Source organism: Tamandua tetradactyla, chromosome 10 (assembly GCF_023851605.1).
Source record: "Tamandua tetradactyla isolate mTamTet1 chromosome 10, mTamTet1.pri, whole genome shotgun sequence".
In the NCBI taxonomy this organism is placed as follows: Eukaryota; Metazoa; Chordata; class Mammalia; order Pilosa; family Myrmecophagidae; genus Tamandua; species Tamandua tetradactyla.
In genome coordinates, this window is record NC_135336.1 from 75,431,837 (window position 1) to 75,453,530 (window position 21,694).

At 36.8% G+C, this 21,694-nt stretch overlaps 1 protein-coding gene across 1 annotated transcript; it reads right to left on the reverse strand.

The window, feature by feature from the left end:
• Nucleotides 1-17,776: 17,776 nt before the first annotated feature.
• LOC143647989 (kelch repeat and BTB domain-containing protein 8-like) lies at nt 17,777-19,646 on the reverse strand. Its single transcript, XM_077117629.1, is given in 2 exon segments — nt 17,777-17,884; nt 17,949-19,646. Coding segments are annotated over 2 exon segments (1,806 nt in total).
• Between the last annotated feature and the right edge of the window lie 2,048 nt (nt 19,647-21,694).

Consider the following 21,694-nt stretch of genomic DNA (forward strand, 5'->3'; position numbering starts at 1 on the left):
GAACCCTAGCTAATACAGGGGGCATTGTCAAATTCCTTTCCCAAAAGGAAAGCAAGCAACATGCATAACACATTCTTTTCAATGTCAGTTTGATAGGTGAAAAACTGGTATTTCAATTTCAAATTACATTCCCCTTGTCATTAGTGTGCCATCAACGCTTCTTTTGCTTTTAACCATCTGTATTTCTTTGTTACTTTGATTGTGCTAAGTAATTTAAGTATATTGTGCTGGTTTGAAAGTAAGTATGCCCCCTAAGAAAAGCCATGTTTTAATATAAATCTCATTTCTTAAAGGTAGAATAATCCCTATTCAATACTGTATATTTGAAACTGTAATGAGATCATCTCCCTGGTTGATGTGATTTAGTTAAGAATGGTTGTTAAACTGGATTAGGGGATGACATGTCTCCACCTATTTGAGTGGGTCTTGATTAGTTTCTGAAGTCCTATAAAAGAGGAAACATTTTGGAGATTCAGAGAGACTCAGAGAGAGCAGAGAATGCTGCAGCACCATGAAGCAGAGAGTCCACCAGCCAGCGACCTTTGGAGATGAAGAAGGAAAACGCCTCCCGGGGAGCTTCATGAAACAGGAAGCCAGGAGACCAAACTAGCAGATGACACCGTATTCGCCATGTGCCTGTCCAGCCAAAAGAGAAGACCTGACTGTGTTTGCCATGTGCCTTCTCACTTGAGAGAGAAACCCTGAATTTCATCGGCCTTCTTGAACCAAGGTATCTTTCCCTGGATGCCTTTGATTAGACATTTCTATAGACTTGTTTTAATTGGGACATTTTCTCAGCCTTAGAACTGTAAATGAGCAACTTATTAAATTCCCCTTTTGAAAAGCCATTCCATTTCTGATATATTGCATTCTGGCAGCTAGCAAACTAGAACATATATGTAGAAACTTTTCGCTGTTATGGATATTAACCCATTTTCTTCTATCTTTTGTGAAAATTTTCTCCCTTTTTGGAATTTGCCTTTTAAATTTAAGTCTTTTGACACCTAATTTAAGTGAACACACAGCCCCCATTATTGTTTTAAAACTTTTTTTGGTTATTCTTGAAAATTACTCTTATGTGTAAGCTTTAAATCAGGTTTTTAAGTTCCACTAAAAATTCATTGGGATTTAATTAATATTTATATTGGCTGTTTGTATATCACTTTGTGGAAAAGTAAAGTTTTTATGATATTGAGTCCATTTAGAAATATGGTATATTTCTTTTTTCAGTTTTTTGTTTTGTCTTTCAGCAAATTTTTATAATTTTTTCTCATATAGCACTTACACTTTTTGTTGTAATTAAAATTTATTTCCAGGTACTAAATACTATTTCATAATATTAGGGTTTTTTTTTTCCTTCTACAAAGTACTATATTTAAATTTTCTAATGAAATTAATTATATAGCACTTACTCATATAGCACTTACACTTTTTGTTGTAATTAAAATTTATTTCCAGGTACTAAATACTATTTCATAATATTAGGGTTTTTTTTTTCCTTCTACAAAGTACTATATTAGAATTTTCTAATGAAATTAATTGTATTACAATGAAGTTAATTATATATACAATTTTCCCTATGGTCACAATTGTGACCATAGGGAAAATTGTATAATCTACTTGTTTTAGCTTCCTAGGCTGCTCAAAGAGACACCATGAAATGGTTTGACACAATGGGAATTTATTAGCTTGCAAAATTACAGTTCAAGGCTGTGAAAATGTCCAAATCAAGGCAGCATCAAGCGATGCTTTCTTCTGGAAGATTGGCTGCAGGTGATCCTTGGTTCTTCTACCACATGACAAGGCACAAGGTGGTATCTGCTGGCCTCTCTCTTCTCTTCCAGGTTTTGTTGTTTTTAGTCTCTTACTTCCTGTGACCTTCTCTGTGTGAATTTCACTCCATTTATAAGGGACTCCAGTAATAGAATTAAGACCCATCCTGATTGGGGTGGGTCACACTTTAACTGAATAGTCTCATTAAAAAGTTTACACTGGGTCTGTATCCACAGGAGTGGATTAAATTTAGGAATATGGTTTTTTTTTTTTAATATTGTTATTGTAAACATTAATAAGCAAACATACAAACATTCTTTTTTTTTTGCAGCTTCATTCAGTGTTTTAACGTAATTACATTACAATTAGGTAGTATTGTGCTGTCCATTTTTGAGTTTTTGTATCTAGTCCTGTTGCACAGTCTGGTCCCTTCAGCTCCAATTACCCATTATCTTACCCTGTTTCTAACTCCTGCTGGTCTCTGTTACCAATGACATATTCCAAGTTTATTCTCGAATGTCGGTTCACATCAGTGGGACCATACAGTATTTGCCCTTTAGTTTTTGGCTAGACTCACTCAGCATAATGTTCTCTAGGTCCATCCATGTTATTACATGCTTCATAAGTTTATTCTGTCTTAAAGCTGCATAATATTCCATCGTATGTATATACCACAGTTTGTTTAGCCACTTGTCTGTTGATGGACATTTTGGCTGTTTCCATCTCTTTGCAATTGTAAATAACGCTGCTATAAACATTGGTGTGCAAATGTCTGTTTGAGTTTTTGCCCTTAATTCCTTTGAGTAGATTCCCAGCAATGGTATTGCTGGGTCGTATGGCAATTCTATATTCAGCTTTTTGAGGAATCGCCAAACTGCCTTCCACAGTGGTTGCACCATTTGACATTCCCACCAACAGTGCATAAGTGTGCCTCTTTCTCCGCATCCTCTCCAGCACTTGTCATTTTCTGTTTTGTTGGTAATGGCCATTCTGGTGGGTGTGAGATGATATCTCATTGTGGTTTTGATTTGCATTTCTCTAATGGCCAGGGACATTGAGCATCTCTTCATGTGCCTTTTGGCCATTTGTATTTCCTCTTCTGAGAGGTGTCTGTTCAAGTCTTTTTCCCATTTTGTAATTGGGTTGGCTGTCTTTTTGTTGTTGAGTTGAACAATCTCTTTATAAATTCTGGATACTAGACCTTTATCTGATATGTCGTTTCCAAATATTGTCTCCCATTGTGTAGGCTGTCTTTCTACTTTCTTGATGAAGTTCTTTGATGCACAGAAGTGTTTAATTTTGAGGAGCTCCCATTTATTTCTTTCTTTCTTCAGTGCTCTTGCTTTAGGTTTAAGGTCCATAAAACCGCTTCCAATTGTAAGTTTCATAAGATATCTCCCTACATTTTCCTCTAACTGTTTTATGGTCTTAGACCTAATGTTTAGATCTTTGATCCATTTTGAGTTAACTTTTGTATAGGGTGTGAGATATGGGTCCTCTTTCATTCTTTTGCATATGGATATCCAGTTCTCTAGGCACCATTTATTGAAGAGACTGTTCTGTCCCAGGTGAGTTGGCTTGACTGCCTTATCAAAGATCAAATGTCCATAGATGAGAGGGTCTATATCTGAGCACTCTATTCGATTCCATTGGTCGATATATCTATCTTTATGCCAATACCACGCTGTTTTGACCACTGTGGCTTCATAATATGTCTTAAAGTCCAGCAGCGTGAGACCTCCAGCTTCGTTTTTTTTCCTCAAGATACTTTTAGCAATTCGGGGCACCCTGCCCTTCCAGATAAATTTGCTTATTGGTTTTTCTATTTCTGAAAAATAAGTTGTTGGGATTTTGATTGATATTGCATTGAATCTGTAAACCAATTTAGGTAGGATTGACATCTTAACTATATTTAGTCTTCCAATCCATGAACACGGTATGCCCTTCCATCTATTTAGGTCTTCTGTGATTTCTTTTAACAGTTTCTTGTAGTTTTCTTTGTATAAGTTTTTTGTCTCTTTAGTTAAATTTATTCCTATGTATTTTATTCTTTTAGTTGCAATTGTAAATGGGATTTGTTTCTTGATTTCTCCCTCAGCTTGTTCATTGCTAGTGTATAGAAATGCTACAGATTTTTGAATGTTGATCTTGCAACCTGCTACTTTGCTGTACTCATTTATTAGCTCTAATAGTTTTGTTGTGGATTCTTCTGGGTTTTCGACGTATAATATCATATCGTCTGCAAACAGTGATAGTTTTACTTCTTCCTTTCCAATTTTGATGCCTTGTATTTCTTTTTCTTGTCTAATTGCTCTGGCTAGAACCTCCAACACGATGTTGAATAATAGTGGTGATAATGGACATCCTTGTCCTGTTCCTGATCTTAGGGGGAAAGTTTTCAATTTTTCCCCATTGAGGATGATATTAGCTGTGGGTTTTTCATATATTCCCTCTATCATTTTAAGGAAGTTCCCTTGTATCCCTATCTTTTGAAGTGTTTTCAATAGGAAAGGATGTTGAATCTTGTCAAATGCCTTCTCTGCATCATTGAGATGATCATGTGATTTTTCTGCTTTGATTTGTTGATATGGTGTATTACATTAATTGATTTTCTTATGTTGAACCATCCTTGCATGCCTGGGATGAATCCTACTTGGTCATGATGTATAATTCTTTTAATGTGTTGCTGGATTCGATTTGCAAGAATTTTGTTGAGGAATTTTGCATCTATATTCATTAGAGAGATTGGTCTGTAGTTTTCTTTTTTTGTAATATCTTTGCCTGGTTTTGGTATGAGGGTGATGTTGGCTTCATAGAATGAATTAGGTAGCTTTCCCTCCACTTCAATTTTTTTGAAGAGTTTGAGGAGAGTTGGTACTAATTCTTTCTGGAATGTTTGATAGAATTCACATGTGAAGCCGTCTGGTCCTGGACTTTTCTTTTTGGGAAGCTTTTTAATGACTGATTCATTTTCTTTACTTGTGATTGGTTTGTTGAGGTCATATATTTCTTCTTGAGTCAAAGTTGGTTGTTCATGTCTTTCCAGGAACCCTTCCATTTCATCTAAATTGTTGTATTTATTAGTGTAAAGTTGTTGATAGTATCCTGTTATTACCTCCTTTATTTCTGTGAGGTCAGTGGTTATGTCTCCTCTTCCATTTCTGATCTTATTTATTTGCATCCTCTCTCTTCTTCTTTTTGTCAATCTTGCTAAGGGCCCATCAATCTTATTGATTTTCTCATAGAACCAACTTCTGGTCTTATTGATTTTCTCTATTGTTTTCATGTTTTTAATTTCATTTATTTCTGCTCTAATCTTTGTTATTTCTTTCCTTTTGCTTGCTTTGGGGTTAGTTTGCTGTTCTTTCTCCGGTTCTTCCAAGTGGACAGTTAATTCCTGAATTTTTGCCTTTTCTCCTTTTCTGATATAGGCATTTAGGGCAATAAATTTCCCTCTTAGCACTGCCTTTGCTGCATCCCATAGGTTTTGATATGTTGTGTTTTCGTTTTCATTCACCTCGAGATATTTACTAATTTCTCTTGCAATTTCTTCCTTTACCCACTCGTTGTTTAAGAGTGTGTTGTTGAGCCTCCAGGTATTTGTGAATTTTCTGGCACTCCACCTATTATTGATTTCCAACTTCATTCCTTTATGATCCGAGAAAATGTTGTGTATGATTTCAATCTTTTAAAATTTGTTAAGATTTGCTTTGTGACCCAGCATATGGTCTATCTTTGAGAATGATCCATGAGCACTTGAGAAAAAGATGTATCCTGAAGTTGTGGGATGTAATGTCCTTAATGTCTGTTAAGTCTAGCTCATTTATAGTAATATTCAAATTCTCTATTTCTTTTTTGATCCTCTGTCTAGATGTTCTGTCCATTGATGAGAGTGGTGAATTGAAGTCTCCAACTATTATGGTATATATGTCTATTTCCCTTTTCAGTGTTTGCAGTGTATTCCTCATGTATTTTGGGGCATTCTGGTTCGGTGTGTAAATATTTATGATTGTTTTGTCTTCTTGTTTAATTGTTCCTTTTATTAGTAGATAGTGTCCTTCTTTGTCTCTTTTAACTGTTTTACATTTGAAGTCTAATTTGTTGGATATTAGTATAGCTACTCCTGCTCTTTTCTGGTTGCTATTTGCATGAAATATCTTTTCCCAACCTTTCACTTTCAACCTATGTTTATCTTTGGGTCTAAGATGTGTTTCCTGTAGACAGCATATACAAGGATCCTGTTTTTTAATCCATTCTGCCAGTCTATATCTTTTGTTTGGGGAATTCAGTCCATTAACATTTAGTGTTATTACTGTTTGGATAATATTTTCCTCTACCATTTTGCCTTTTGTATTATATATATCATATCTGATTTTCCTTCTTTCTACACTCTTCTCCATACCTCTCTCTTCTGTCTTCGTATCTGACTCTAGTGCTCACTTTAGTATTTCTTGCAGAGCTGGTCTCTTGGTCACAAATTCTCTCAGTGACTTTTTGTCTGAGAATGTTTTAATTTCTCCCTCATTTTTGAAGGACAATTTTGCTGGATATAGAAGTCTTGGTTGGCAGTTTTTCTCTTTTAGTAATTTAAATATATCATCCCACTGTCTTCTAGCTTCCATGGTTTCTGCTGAGAAATCTACACATAGTCTTATTGGGTTTCCCTTGTATGTGATGGATTGTTTTTCTCTTGCTGCTTTCAAGATCCTCTCTTTCTCTTTGACCTCTGACATTCTAACTAGTAAGTGTCTTGGAGAACGCCTATTTGGTTCTATTCTCTTTGGGGTGTGCTGCACTTCTTGGATCTGTAATTTTAGGTCTTTCATAAGAGTTGGGAAATTTTCAGTGATAATTTCTTCCATTAGTTTTTCTCCTCCTTTTCCCTTCTCTTCTCCTTCTGGGACACCCACAACACGTATATTGTGCGCTTCATATTGTCATTCAGTTCCCTGATCCCCTGTTCAAATTTTTCCATCTTTTCCCTATAGTTTCTGTTTCTTTTTGGAATTCAGATGTTCCATCCTCCAATTCACTAATTCTAGCTTCTGTCTCTTTAAATCTACCATTGTAGGTATCCATTGTTTCTTCCATCTTTTCTACTTTGTCCTTCACTCCCATAAGTTCTGTGATTTGTTTTTTCAGTTTTTCTATTTCTTCTTTTTGTTCAGCCCATGTCTTCTTCATGTCCTCACTCAATTTATTGATTTGATTTTTGAAGACGTTTTCCATTTCTGTTTGTATATTCAGCATTAGTTGTCTCAGCTCCTGTATCTCATTTGAACCATTGGTTTGTTCCTTTGACTGGGCCATATCTTCAATTTTCTGAGCGTGATCCGTTATCTTCTGCTGGCATCTGGGCATTTGATCAGATTTCCCTGGGTGTGGGACCCAGCAGGTTGAAAGATTTTCTGTGAAATCTCTGGGCTCTGTTTTTCTTATCCTGCCCAGTAGATGGTGCTCGTGTCGCTCGTCTGTCTGCAGGTCCCACCAGTAAAAGATGCTGTGGCTCCTTTAACTTTGGAAAACTCTTGCTGTAGGGGAAGGTCTCCGGCCTCCGCGGCTTGGGGGAGCACCTGTCCAAATTTCCCAGCCAGCCCGGGGCGCCAAGTGTGGTGGGGGTCGCCAGCCTCTGCGGCTTGGGAAAGCACCTGTCCAAATTTCCCAGCCAGCCCGGGGCACCAAGCGTGGCAGGGGGGCGCTGGCCACCGCAGCTTGGGGGAGTGCCTATCCACCATTCCCAGCCAGACCGGGAAGCCACGTGTTTGGAAAGGACCCCGGTCGCCGGTCTCCGTGGCTTGGGGGATCTCCAATCCAATTCTCCCAGCTGGTCTGGGGGACCACGCATGGGGAGGGGGGCACCAGCCACCACGGCTTGAGGGAATCACCTGTCCAATTCTCCCTGCTGGCCCGGGAAGGACGGGAGGGAGGGACTCCGGTCGCCTGCCACCCCGGCCTGGGGAAGCACGCGCCCCTCGGTGATATCACCGCAGCAGGTTCTCCCAGCCAGTCAGCTGTTCCAGAATGGGGTACGCTGTCTTCTTGGTCTCTGTCGTGGCTCCGGGAGCTGTTCTGTACCGTTTCTACTTCCCTAGTAACTGTTCTGGAGGAGGAACTAAGACCCGCACGTCTTACTAAGCCGCCATCTTCTCCGGAAGTCTCCCATACAAACATTATTGACATACAATCATTCTTTACATGGTGTACAATCAATGGCTTACAATAACATCACACAGTTTTATATTTATCACCATGATCATTTTTTGAACATTTGCATCTCTCCAACAAAAGAAATAAAAAAGGAAAAACTCATGCATACTGTGCTGGTTTGAAAGGATTTATGTACCCAAGAGAAGCCATGATTTAATCCTAAGCAATCTTGTGGGAGAAACCATTTCTCTTAATCCCTATTCAGTACTATAGGTTGGAAATTTTTGATTGGGTTATCTCTATGGAAATGTGACTCAATCAATGTAGGCATTAAACTTGATTAGAGAGAGACATATCTCCACCCATTCTATGTGGGGTTTGATTAGTTTACTGGAATCCTATAAAAGAGGAAACATTTTGGAGGAAGGAGGAGATTCAGAGAGAGCAGAGCAGAACGACACAGCCATGAGAAGCAGAGAGTCCACCAGCCAGTGATCTTCAAAGATGAAGAAGGAAAATGCCTCCTGGGGAGCTTCCTAAAACAGGAAGCCAGGAGAGAAAGCTAGCAGATGATGCCATGTTTGCTAAGTGCCTTTCCAGATGAGAAAAAAACCCTGACTATGTTCACCATGTGTCTTCTCACTTCAGAGAGAAACCCTGAACTTCATTGGACTTCTTGAACCAAGGTATCTTTCCCTGGATGATTTAGATTGGACATTTCTATAGACTTGTTTTAATTGGGACATTTCCATGATCTAAAAACTGTTAACTTGCAACTTATTAAATTCCCCTTTTAAAAAGCCATTACATTTCTGGTATATTGCATTCTGGCAGCTAGTAAACTAGAACATATACCATACTCTTTAATCCTCCCTCTCATTGACTGCTAGTATTTCAATCTACTCAATTTATTTTAACTTTTGTTTATTTTTTATCCATATTTTTACTCATCTGTCCATACCCTACATAAAAGGAGCATCAAACACAAGGTTTTCACAGGCAGATAGTCACATTGTAAAAGCTATATCATTGTACTATCACTTTTAGGAAACATGGCTACTGGAACACAGCTCTACAGCTTCAGGTACTTCCCTCTAGCCACTCTAATACACTATAAACTAAAAAGAGATATCTATATGATGTATAAGAATAACCTCCAGCATAACCTCTTTACTCTGAAATCTCTCAGGCACTGACACTTCATTTTGTTACATTTCTCTCTTCCCCCCTTTCGGTTGAGAAGGTTTTCTCAATCCCTTGATGCCCAGTCTCAGCTCATCCCAGGATTTCTACCCCACATTGCCAGGGAGGTTTACATCCCTGGGAGTCATGCTCCATGTAGAGGGGGGAGGGCAGTGAGTTTGTTTGCCATGTTGGCTCAGAGAGAGAGAGGCCACATCTGAGAAACAAAAGAGGTTCTCTGGGGGTGACCCTTAGGCCTAATTTTAAGTAGGCTTAGCCAATCCTTTGCAGGGATAAGTTTCATAGGGGCAAACCCCAAGATCAAGGGTTTGGCCTATCGATTTGGTTGTCCCCACTGCTTGTGAGAATATCAGGAATTCTCTGGATGGGAAGTTGAATTTTTCCCCCTTTCTCCTCATTCCCCCAAGGGGAATTTGCAAATACTTCTTTATTCACTGCTCAAATCACTCTGGGATAACTGAGGCACCCAACTAACTGGACAAACCAACAAAATCTCATGCCCTATTCAAGGTTAAGAGCATGTTTTTCTGAGGTGCTTACAGCTTCAAACAACCTCCTTACTGTACTCCATTATAAACATTTATTATTTTAGAATTTTTCTTTCCAGACTTTTTGCGCAGTATGATCAGCACGCAGATAATTTTGTAGCCATATATATAATTGTTTAATTCAGAAATGTAATGGATTGCCCATAAAACATATATGCAATTTATCAGTAATGTGTAGTAGTTGTATTTTGTACAAGTAAATCTAATGAACTTTCTTAAATTAGGAGCTTTCAAAAAAAGTTTGCCTTTTTCCTCATCCAGTTACAAAGTAATAAAACTGTATAAAAGGGGCGGGCCAGGGTGGCTCAGCAGGCAAAGTTCTCACCTGCCATGCCAGAGACCCGGGTTCATTTCCCAGTGCCTGTCCATGCAAAAAAAAAAAACAACAAAAGGTATAAAAATCTATGGACTGAAATATATAAAATAAAAATAATGAATTGCTCTGTATCTGCTCCCTGCCCCTGAGAACACTATTGATAACAACTTTTTTCTGTGATTTAACATCATTCTAGAGATAACATTTTTCTTCCCTCACTTGCAATATTTGCCCCATGTCATTACAAAATTGATCTACTTATTTTTTTACATGGCCAATATAGTATTTTTCCATAGTATTTCCTTGATTAAGTCTCCAAATTTTATGAAAATATTCATTTCTTGATAACTACTCAGCTTTCTGTGAGTAGTTTTTTTTTTTTAATTGTTTTAAATCTAAAACAATTTAGCAATGAACGTATTATATAGATCATGGCACCCTTGTTTGAACGTTTCTGTAAATAAATTTCTAGTAGTTGCTTGGTCAAAGGATGTACATATTTAAACTTCTATCTGCCCTTCCCTCTAAACTTTTATTAGCACTAAATGAGAATGACTGCTTCATCACACACCCTTATCACCATTAATTAATCTTATGATTGCCAAAATAAATGCTTTATTTTTCCTTTACTAGTGAAGTTTAGTAACATTTCATACATTTACTGCCCATGACACTGAAATTGTGTACAGAAGTTATCCACAAAATCTCTAGCCTGGATAAATATACTTACCACCCACAACTCCCTATAAGTTTACATTGTACATATGATATACCATCTTAATCATAAATATATATATATATGATATGGCATCTGAATCATGACACTTATTTTCAAGTAGTATGAAATTTAAGCAGAAGTCACCCATGATTATGCTTGTAACTTTTATTGAAGTTGTTTCTGCAGCTAGCTATTATTTTTTTCAGGGTAGAAACAATTAAATGCAATTCTTTTATTTGTGCTGATTGTCTGCTTTAAGGAATAAACATCAAGCCACCACTAAATGTAGTGATGTGTTGGCTACAAGCCCTAATGATGGATTTTCCTTTGATGACGATAAAATCTGATTTCATTTTTTTTTTTTTACTTTTTCATTGTATAGTATAACATGTATACAAAATAAAGAAATAAAAAAGCAATAGTTTTCAAAGCACTCTTCAAAAAGTGGTTACAGGATAGATCCTAGTTTGTCATGGGCTACCATGCAATCCTCTTATATTTTTCTTTCTAGTGCTCCAGAATATAGGAAGCTATAGGGCTTAAATACTTTTTTATCATCACAATTGACTTTTTTTCCTTCTTTTTTTTGGTGAACAATGACATATATACAAAAAAGCTATCAATTTCAAAGCACAGCACCACAATTAGTTGTAGTACAGATTTCGGACTATAACATGGGTTACAATTTCATAATTTTAGGTTTTTACTTCTAGCTGCTCTAAAATACTGGACACTAAAAGAGATATCAATGTAATGATTCAACATTCACATTCATTTGTTAACTCCTGTCTTCTATGTATAATTCCACCAACATCTTTGATGTTTCCGTATGTCTTTTGGGGTTCTTTGAGCTATGGCATTTAAACTTTTTGCTATTAGAAGGATCTGTCCTTCTAATATGGGGTAGGGAGATGGAACTATCTGATGTTCTGGAGAGGCTGGGCTAGGTTTCAGGACTTTATCTGGACCAGGGACCCATCTGGAGTTTGTAGGTTTCTGAAAAGTGACTCTAGTGCCTAGAACCCTTATGGAATTTTATATATTGCCCTAGGTGTTCTCTTGGATTGGCTGGAATAGTCCTGGTTGGGGGTTGACAGGTTATGACAGGTAACAAGGTCTCCCTGAAGCTTGCATAAAAGCAACCTCCAGAGTAACCTCTCAACTCTATTTGAACTCTCTCTGCCACTGATACTTTATTAATTACACTTCTTTTCCCCCATTTGGTCAGGATGGAATTATTGATCCTACGGTGCCAGGTCTTGATTAATCTCTAGGAGTCATTCCCATGTTGCCAGGGAGACTTTCACCCCTGGATGTCATGTCCCACATAGGGGGGAGGGCAATGATTTCACTTGCAGAATTGGGCTTAGAGAGACTGAAGCCACATCTGAGCAACAACAGAGATCCTCCAAAAGTAATTCTTAGGCACACCTATAGGTAGTCTAACCTTCTCCACTACCTACATAAGCTTCACAAGAGTAAGCCTCATGTCGAAGGCATGGCCTACTGATTTGGGTGTCTTTAAGGTTTGACACAGTATCAGGGGATTCCCTGATGGTAAGGTTTAACAGTTCCATAGACTTTCTCCCTCCCTCAGGGAACTTTGCCAAAACTTTTTGATTATCTGCTTAATATACTCTAGGATGTATCCAGGCATTACAATAATCTACACAGGATTAAAGGATCTCTTATTCTGTGCCGCCTGTGTTTCAGTTGTTCAAATGAGCTACACAGAGAGGTTGAATTAGATTATGCACTACAGAAAATTTCAGTTCCAGATCAAATAAACCTTTCCTCCATTGGTCTCAAAGAGTATGTATGGTACTAAAATATACACCCTGTCTTCCTTATCCCTTTATTCTGAATTACTTTAACCCCAACCTGTTTGGGTTCATTCTTATCTCTATATAACAGGTTATATATATATAAAACAGCCTCTCAAAATCCGGAAATAATGATCACCACTCCAGACTTTATGTTTCTGCTCTAAAAGCTTGCAGTCTAGGCCCCTGTTTTCTTATAAGCATTTTCTAAAGGTGACCAAAACATTGTTACTATTTTGTTTCTGGCTTATTTTGTCTCAACAAATGTACCAAATGTTCATTCACATCGTTGCGTGCTTCACAATGTTGTTCCTTTTTGTAACAGCACAACCTTCATTTGTAAGTATACACTGTAGTTCGCCAATCTACTTCTTCATCAGTGCAACCTTCAGCCACCTTCAGGCATCATGTAGAGGGCCCAAAGTCCACAGTCCACCAATTTTTAAAATTTTAGATAATTTCATTGTCCCCAAGTGACAGAAAACCAATAAACGCATCCTCACCAAACAAGAAATCTAAACCGATTTAAAAAAAAAAAATTAACTAACACAACATTTAGAAATCATTCCATTCTACATATGCAATCAGTGATTCTTAATATCATCACATAGATGTATGATCATCATTTCTTAGTACATTTTCATCGATTTAGAAAAAGAAATAGCAAGACAACAGAAAAAGAAATAAAATGATAATATAGAGAAAAAATAAAAATAAAAAATACAAAAAATATATATATAAAACATACAAAAAAAAACTATAGCTCAGATGCAGCTTCATTCGGTGTTTTAACATAATTACATTACAATTAGGTAGTATTGTGCTGTCCATTTTTGAGTTTTTGTATTCAGTCCTGTTGCACAGTCTGTATCCCTTCAGCTCCAATTACCCATTATCTTACCCTATTTCTAACTCCTGGTGGTCTCTGTTACCAATGACATATTCCAAGTTTATTCTCTAATGTTTCTAAACCGCTTCTTAACTCTTGTCCCTCACCCCATTATGCACCTCTGCTGTTGCTGTGGTAGTGCTGATGGTTTCCTACTGAACATAGCTCATAGCATGCAACTGCAGTTTTTCCCCTGTACCCTGGACTTAAACACTCTTTATACAAGAATCATATCTTTGAAATAATTCTTGCGAGAACTCATGCCTATTTCTAGTGTGAGTCAGTGGGACATGTAGGTCTATAAAACCCCTTTCAATCTTGTTCATCTTCAATATGGTAATATTACTTCTAGACCCACTAGAGAATCACCTTTGCTCCTATCTATTCCCTTATATTGAAGGTCAACCTCATTAGCTAAGGGTTCACCCATTTCTAGCCTCTATGTATCTTTAAGTCTCCTGTATTCTGTATCATAAGCCTCTAATTATACCTTTATGCTTTATCATAAAAGTGGAATCATACAATCAATATTTGTCCTTTTGTGTCTGGGTAATTTTCCTCAGCGGTATGTCCTCAAAGCTCATCCATCTTGTCATGTGGTTCAGAATATCATTTTGTCTTACTGCTGCCTAATATTCCATCATATGCATATACCACATTTTGTTGATCCACTCATCTGTTGATGGGCATTTGGCTTGTTTCCATCTTTAGCGATTGTGAATACTGCTGCTATAAACATCGGTGTGCAAAAAGTCTGTTTGTGTCGTTCTTTCATCTCTTCTGGGTATATACCAAATAGTGCTATTGCTAGATCATAGGCAACTCCATATTTAGCTTCCTAAGGAACCACCAAACAGGCTTCCATAGTAGCTGCACCATTATACATTCCCACCAGCAGTGCATAAGCTTCTCTACATCCTCTGCAACATTTATAGTTTCCTGTTTGTTTAATAGTGGCCATTCTTATAGGTGTGAGGTGGTATCTCATTGTAGTCTTGATCTGCATTTCCCTCATAGCCAGTGAAAATGAGCATCTCTTAATGTTCTTTTCAGCCATCTGTATTTGCACTTCAGAAAGATGCCTATTCATATATCTTTAGCCCATTTTATAATTGGATTGTTTGTTCTTTTGCTGTTGAGTTGTATGATTCCTTTATATATACAGGAAATCAAACCTTTGTCTGATGTGTGATTTCCAAATATTTTCTGCCATTGAGTTTGCTGCATCTTCACCTTTTCAGCAGAGTTTTTTGAGGTGCAGAAACATTTGATTTTGAGGAGTTCCCATTTATCTATTTTTTCTTTTGTTGCTTGTGCTTTTGGTGTAAAGTTTAGGAAGCTACCTCCTTTTACTGGGTCTTGAAGATGTTTCCCTACATTTTCTTCTAGATGCATTATGGTGCTAGTTCTTATATTTAGGTGTTAGATCCACTTTGAGTTAATTTTTTGTAGTGTGTCAGAAAGGAGTCCTCTTTCATTCTCTTGGCTAATGATATCCAGTTTTTTTTTTCCAGTTTCAACCAGAAAAGGTTTTATTTTAAGAAACAATGACATCAGGTAAAAATGCAAAAAATTGTGCAATTATGGCAAAATGTTTAAAATATCTACATATTTGCCCCCGTAGGACTGCAGTACTTACTACATACCTGAGCACTGAACACTGAAAGCCATTTTAAATTGTTTTACATAGGGAATCCAATTCCTTGCAGATCACATCCAGTTTGAATCATGCACCAATAAAATCAACTTGTTGCTTAAACATCAACTTTGTAGGATAACAGACAATAAAGATACAAAATAAAAAATACAATTTCCACTTTCCTATAATACCAAGGAAGTTATACCAAGTCCAGTTTTCAGTGTGTAAATAAGTATATAGGAAAGTGCTACATACATTCTTCAAATGTAAAACAAAAAGTGAGACTGGCATAAATCAGAACTCTATTTTAAATCTGTAAACCATTGTGCCTTTTACTGTTCTCATCATACTATGCAAATGTAGCTTAAATATCTAAACATAAACATATTTCTAGTCTTATTTTTTAGGACTTCTTCTGCAACAATTTTAAAAGTGGCAAAATGTCCCAGCTATATAATTTAAACAAATAGCTCTTCATACAAAATTCGGTATATATTCTACTCCCATAGCAAATTCTAAGCCTTGGCTTTGACACGCTATACTTTGATCTTACCATCAATATAAATTGTTATAACAAAAGGATCAACTGTTGTGCAGATCAACAAAATAAATCTACTGTAGAATTAACCCACAGTGTATTGTACTCCTATTTATCATACAGCACATTCATATCGCTAACCCAATAGTCTATGTCATATTTTCAAGTAATACATTTTCCTAAATAAAGAGAGAAGATTGTCACGAAGTGGCAGGAAATCTTAGATATGCAATGAAGCTTTCAAAAATGGATTACAGGAACACCTCTTGCAAAAGTTGGCTGTTTTTTCCCTCTCCTCAGCAATGCAACACTGTTAAGGATGCATAAAAAACTCACAGAAACAGCTCCAAAACAGTATGAAAATAAATGATAGAAGATTAAGATGATAGAATAAAACAACAGAAGATTTAAAAAAAAAGGGAAGGAAAATAAAAATTATTGGTTGATAAAGTTTATGAAGAGATTACAGACACTATCAAGACCAGTAAGAAACAACTATATATCTATCTTTTTAAGACTAGATTTAAAAATGTCAGTTCTATAAATGCTGTTCACTTCAAATTCTGCTTCAGAAAAAGTTCCCTACTTGTAGAGGTCTATGACAAGCAGTTTGGAAAGTTTCTGAAAAAATGAGGTATGTGATGCAAAGAGGCAATGTTTTAAATTTGTTTCACAGTATAACATTACAATTTCTGCAAGATTTTTGAATATAAATCACGCCAGTTTATTTTCTTTAAGTAAAAACATACTGATAAGGACCGACACTAGACTTTACTTATATCCTTTATCAATTATTCTAAGCATAGTAAAAAATAAGTTACTTATCCAAATATCTGCATTACAGATTACAAATGAGTTGATTTGTCCTTCATGTTAATGTTACCAGCTGACTGTTATAAATTCATCAGTTAAATATTAAAAGTGATTTGGTACTTTTAATGCTGTGGTGCTATTCACTTACTCTTTTCCTTCTCAATCATCTTCAGCTAAGTACTTACCCTACAACAAAGTTTCAATGGAAAAATAATATCCATCACTGTTAAATGCAAAGATGAAAAAAAATGAAATTTTAATTGGCATATGTAAATTAAGTCATTAAATTAGACCACTGCAGGAATTTTAAATTTTAAAAATAAGGGTAGAACTTCATATTACTTCATATTACTCTGTGCAGAAAAGAAATAAATTATCATTCATTGTACCTGTGAGTAGATTAGGTAGATGATGGAAATGGAGGTCAGGCAACAAAATGGGGGTTAGTGCAAACTGGGTGTGATGTTTTCTAACTCATCTAAAACTGAGTCCAGCTAAACCAAAAACTGGCCATCTCCTGCCATAAGTAGAGAATCTTGTAAAATCACAAGAGTTAAAGTACTATGGTCATGAAACTAACAACAATTTGAAAGGTAAGCATCAGCTCAGACAACTTACATGCATAAGTAAAATTATACTAGCACCAACCACCGGTGAATCTGAGCCCTTTCAGGATTTTAAAAATGAGACAGTGTTAGCACTTAAGGAAGTTATAGACAAAAAACCACTACTTCATAATATTAGCTTAACTGAAAATGACATAGGAAACATGAAACAATCAGACTAAAAGCTCATTCTGAGACTGATTTGTTTTTCCTTCAATCTTCTAATGGAACACAATGAAATCTCAGTACACTTGAAGACAGTACATAAAGAGATATATATAAATATTAAGAATGAGGATCTATGTTAGTGCTCCCCTGTGTCAGAGAGGTCACAGCTAAAGTAAAGTCCTAGTGATATTGTCTTAGTTTATTACCCATATTTAAAATAGTCACATCAAACTAGTCTAGATGTCTCTACCAAGTAATACCCTATCTGCTCTTATAGGAGGAGTGCATAGTTATCTTAGTTCATCTGGTGTCCCAGTGACTACTTACCACAAAATTATAGAATGCTATGATTATCTTATACCAGAAAAAATTGCTGATAAATGCACTTTGCTACCTTTGTTACTTCCATTTCCTAAAATGAAAACATCACAAAGATGAAAACAAATCTCTCCCTACGTGATCTTTACAAGCGCCTATTCCCATGTACAAAACTCTCTCAGCTTTCTTAAATACTGACAGTACATCTTTGTTTCATAAGATAAGCTTCCTCAAGTATATCTCAATATGCCAGTGAACTTTCTAAGGCCTGCTACTCATTAAAGAACTTTCTGAAGACATTGAGGATAGAGTTTAGCAACAGCGCATTCAAAATGCCGGCCAAGGTCCCAGAGTCAATCTGGGGTTTCATACACTTTCATCCAGAATGAAAGGGAAGTGCACCTTCCAGAAATTTTTGCCAAATGCATATACTTTCCTCTGTTGGCAGATGTCAGCAATGTCATCATATTGGTAAAGAGAATTTTTTCTACTGGTTCTGAAGACCTGTTCTTCAACAGCCACTTGAGTAGCTCAAACAAACAAATGGAGTTTATTCTGGAAAAGTACCAGTTTAAGGTATGGATTTATGGACTGATCACATGGAAAATCCTTCTTGTGAGTCTATTTATTTAGTTCAATATCATAGGCCTCTACTGTAAACATACATTGGTGATTTCCACAGGTTCCAGAGATGTAGTAGATAGAGTTCTTGTATACAGCTGCTAAGCCCTGGATTCTAGGCACAGTCATGGGACTTAAAAAACTCCAGTAGTCTTTTTGAGGCTCATAGAACAGGAAAAATTCTCCCTGTAAAACATGGATCTTCTCTTTGTACTCCACGGCATTATGAAACTCCATCGCAACAGGCATTGCACAAACAGTTGTCCAACAATTCTCTCTACTGTCATAGCACTCCACAGATTTTAGTGAGTTTCTCCCATCACCTTCATAAACACGACCTCCAATTGCATACATTTTACCACAGCAGTACATCAGTTTGCAGCCTATTCTGGCTCGAAGCAAGGATGGTTTGGATATCCATCTATTGGTGGAATGATCGTACATCCAGAAATCATTTTCTGCTTTATGGTCTATGGAGACTTCACCGCTGCTTGGTCTATACCCGCCTGTGATATAAATATCATTATCTGGTGATATAAGAATCCCAACTTCTCTCAGGTCATTTGGTGGTTTGCATAGTTTGAACACTCTTCCTGTGACTATATCTAGACAAGGCACTGTTTGCTTCTTTCCTGAGTGTTTGTGGGAAGCATCAAAACAAATGATCATTTCAGAAGCAGTCATTCCTAACCTCTGTGTATAGCCATTGGTATTAGATGGTCCCCTTTCTACACAGCTTTTGGCTAAAGCCTGTGTAAACTGAGGTGGAATTTTCTCTATAAAATTATCTGCCAACAGAGGAAAGTGTATGCATTTGACAAAAATTTCTGGAAGGTGCACTTCCCTTTCATTCTGTTCATACTCAAACCACCTGATAATGCTTTCATAAACATGTTCTTCTTGGTCTACATTTAAATCATCACAGCCCAGTATACTTATAAGTTGGTCTTTTGTCAATTGGAGAAACTCTTGTTCTTTGGTGACACACAGAAACTTTTTATGAATGTATTCTTTTGATCGATCTCCAAGTTCCTGATGACCATAATGATCAGCAAAGATGAAAACTCCAGTAGAGTTTTGTGGGTCCAAATGACTGATCATGTACTTAGCACACTGGTCTTGAATGGAAGGAATCTGGAAGATGCTAGCTGCAGTGAACAAGGCTTGAACATTGGCCTCTGATAAAGTAACTCTGGAGGTATAGGCATAGTTCAACACTAAATCCATAGATTCAGCTTTAACTCCAATGATTCGAACTTCTTTCTGAGTACTTTCTGTAAGGCTGCTAGTGAACATGGATCTGAAGTAGGGGCTGATTGCAGCAAGAATGTTTCTATGACAGGAAAATGTTTTCCAGTGATCCACTTCCACTACAATGTCTGTCAACTGTCCTTTATTGTACATTGTTTTGAGTTGCTTAAGAATACTGCAAGCATGGAAGGGGTCCATGGCTTTGTAGGCTGGGTCTGAAGATGGAATCTCATTCATTGTTGGGGAAGACTTACTTAAATCAGCTGATGAGGCCATTTCTTGACAGGGCCCAGGATCCAGCTGATATTTAGTTTTTCCATGCCCAATTATTGAAAAGACTATTTTGTCCCAGTTCAGAGGATTTGGGGCCTTGTCAAAAATTAGTTGACCATAGATTTAGTGGTCTATTTCTGCACTCTTGATTTGATTACATTGGTCAATGCTTTTGTCGTTGTGCCAGCACCGTGCTGTTTTGACCACTGTGGCTTTATAATATGTTTTAAAGTCAGGGAGTGTTAATCCTCCCACTTTGTTCTCTTTTAGGGGTATGCTTTTAGCTATTTGGGATCCAAAGGAAAGATCCAAATCTTTCCCTTCCACACGAATTTGGTAGTTAGCTTTTCCAAACCTTCAAAGTACTTGTTGGAATTTTGATTGGTACTGTGTTGAATCTGTAGATCAATTTGGGGAGAAGTTCTGATAAGTTGCTTTCTAATTTTCATTCATCTAGCAATTTCTTCTTGACCCACTGGTTGTTTAAGAGTGCGTTATTTGATCTCCATATATTTGTGAATGTTCTCATTCTTTGGTGGTTATTGAGATCCAGCTTCATCCCATTGTGATCAGAGAAAGTGCTTTGAATAATTTCAATATTTTTAAATTTGTAAAGACCTGTTTTGTGCCACAGCATATGATCTATCCTGGGGAATGTTCCATGAGTGCTACAAAAGAATGTATAGCCTTGTGCTTTGGGGTGCAATGACCTATATATGTCAGATTTAATTCATTTATCAAGTTATTTAACTTCTCTATTTCCTTGATGATCTTCTGTCTGATTGTTCTATCTATAGAGGAGAGTGGTGTATTGAAGTCTCCTACTATTATTGTTGAAACATCGATTATTCCCTTTAGTTTTGCCAATGTCTGTCTCATGTACTTTGGAGCTCCTTGATTGGGAACATAAACATTTATGATTGTTATATGTTCTTGGTGAATTGACCCTTTAATTAGTATATAGTGCCCTTCTTTGTCTCTTATGATGTCTTTACATTTAAAGTCTATTTTGTCTGATATTAGTATAGCTACTCTGGCTTTCTATTGGTTACAACTTGTGTGGAAAATCATTTTCCATCCTTTCACTTTCAGTCTATTTATATCCTTGTGTCTAAGATGAATCTCTTGTAAGCAGTATATAGGTGGATTGTGTTTCTTTTTTTTAAAAAAATTTTACTAATAAAACCAATCAATATACAATATGAACATTCTTTTTTTATCACAGTTGTATGTTCATTATCATGATCATTTCTTAGAATATCTGCCTCAATTCAGAAAAAGCAATAAAAAGAAAACAGAAAAAAATTCATACATACCATACCCTTTACCCCTCCCCTTCACTGATAACCAGCATTTCAATCAATCTACTAAATTTATTTTAACATTTGTTCCCCCCTATTGTATGTTTATTTTTAATCTGTATGTTTTACTTGCCCATCAATAAGGTAGACAAAAGGAGCAGCAGACACAAGGCTCTCACACCCACACAGTCACACTGTGACAGCCATGTCATCATACAATTATGTTCAAGAAACATGGCCACCAGAGCACAGTTCCACATTTTCAGGCAGTTCCCTCCAGCCTCTCCATTACACCTTAACTAAACAGGTGATATCTATTTAATGCATAAGAATAACCTCCAGGATAACCTCTCAACTCTGTTTGGAATCTCTCAGCCATTGACATTTTACTTTGTCTTATTTTGTTCTTCCCCATTTTGATTGAGAAGATTTTCTCAATCCCTTGATGCTGAGTTCCAGCTCATTCTAGGATTTCTGTCCCATGTTGCCAGGAAGGTCCATACCCCTGGGAGACATGTCCCACATAGAGAGGGGGAGGGCAGTGAGTTTGCTTGCTGTGTCAGCCAAGAGAGAAACACCACATCTGAGCAACAGAAGAGGTTCTCTTGGGGGTGAAACTTAGGTCTAATTTTAAGAAGGCTTAGGCTATCCTTTGCAGGATTAAGCTTCATATGAACAAACCCCAAGATTGGAGGCGTGGCCTATTGCTTTGGCTGTCCCCACTGCCTGTGAGAATATCAAGAATTCTCC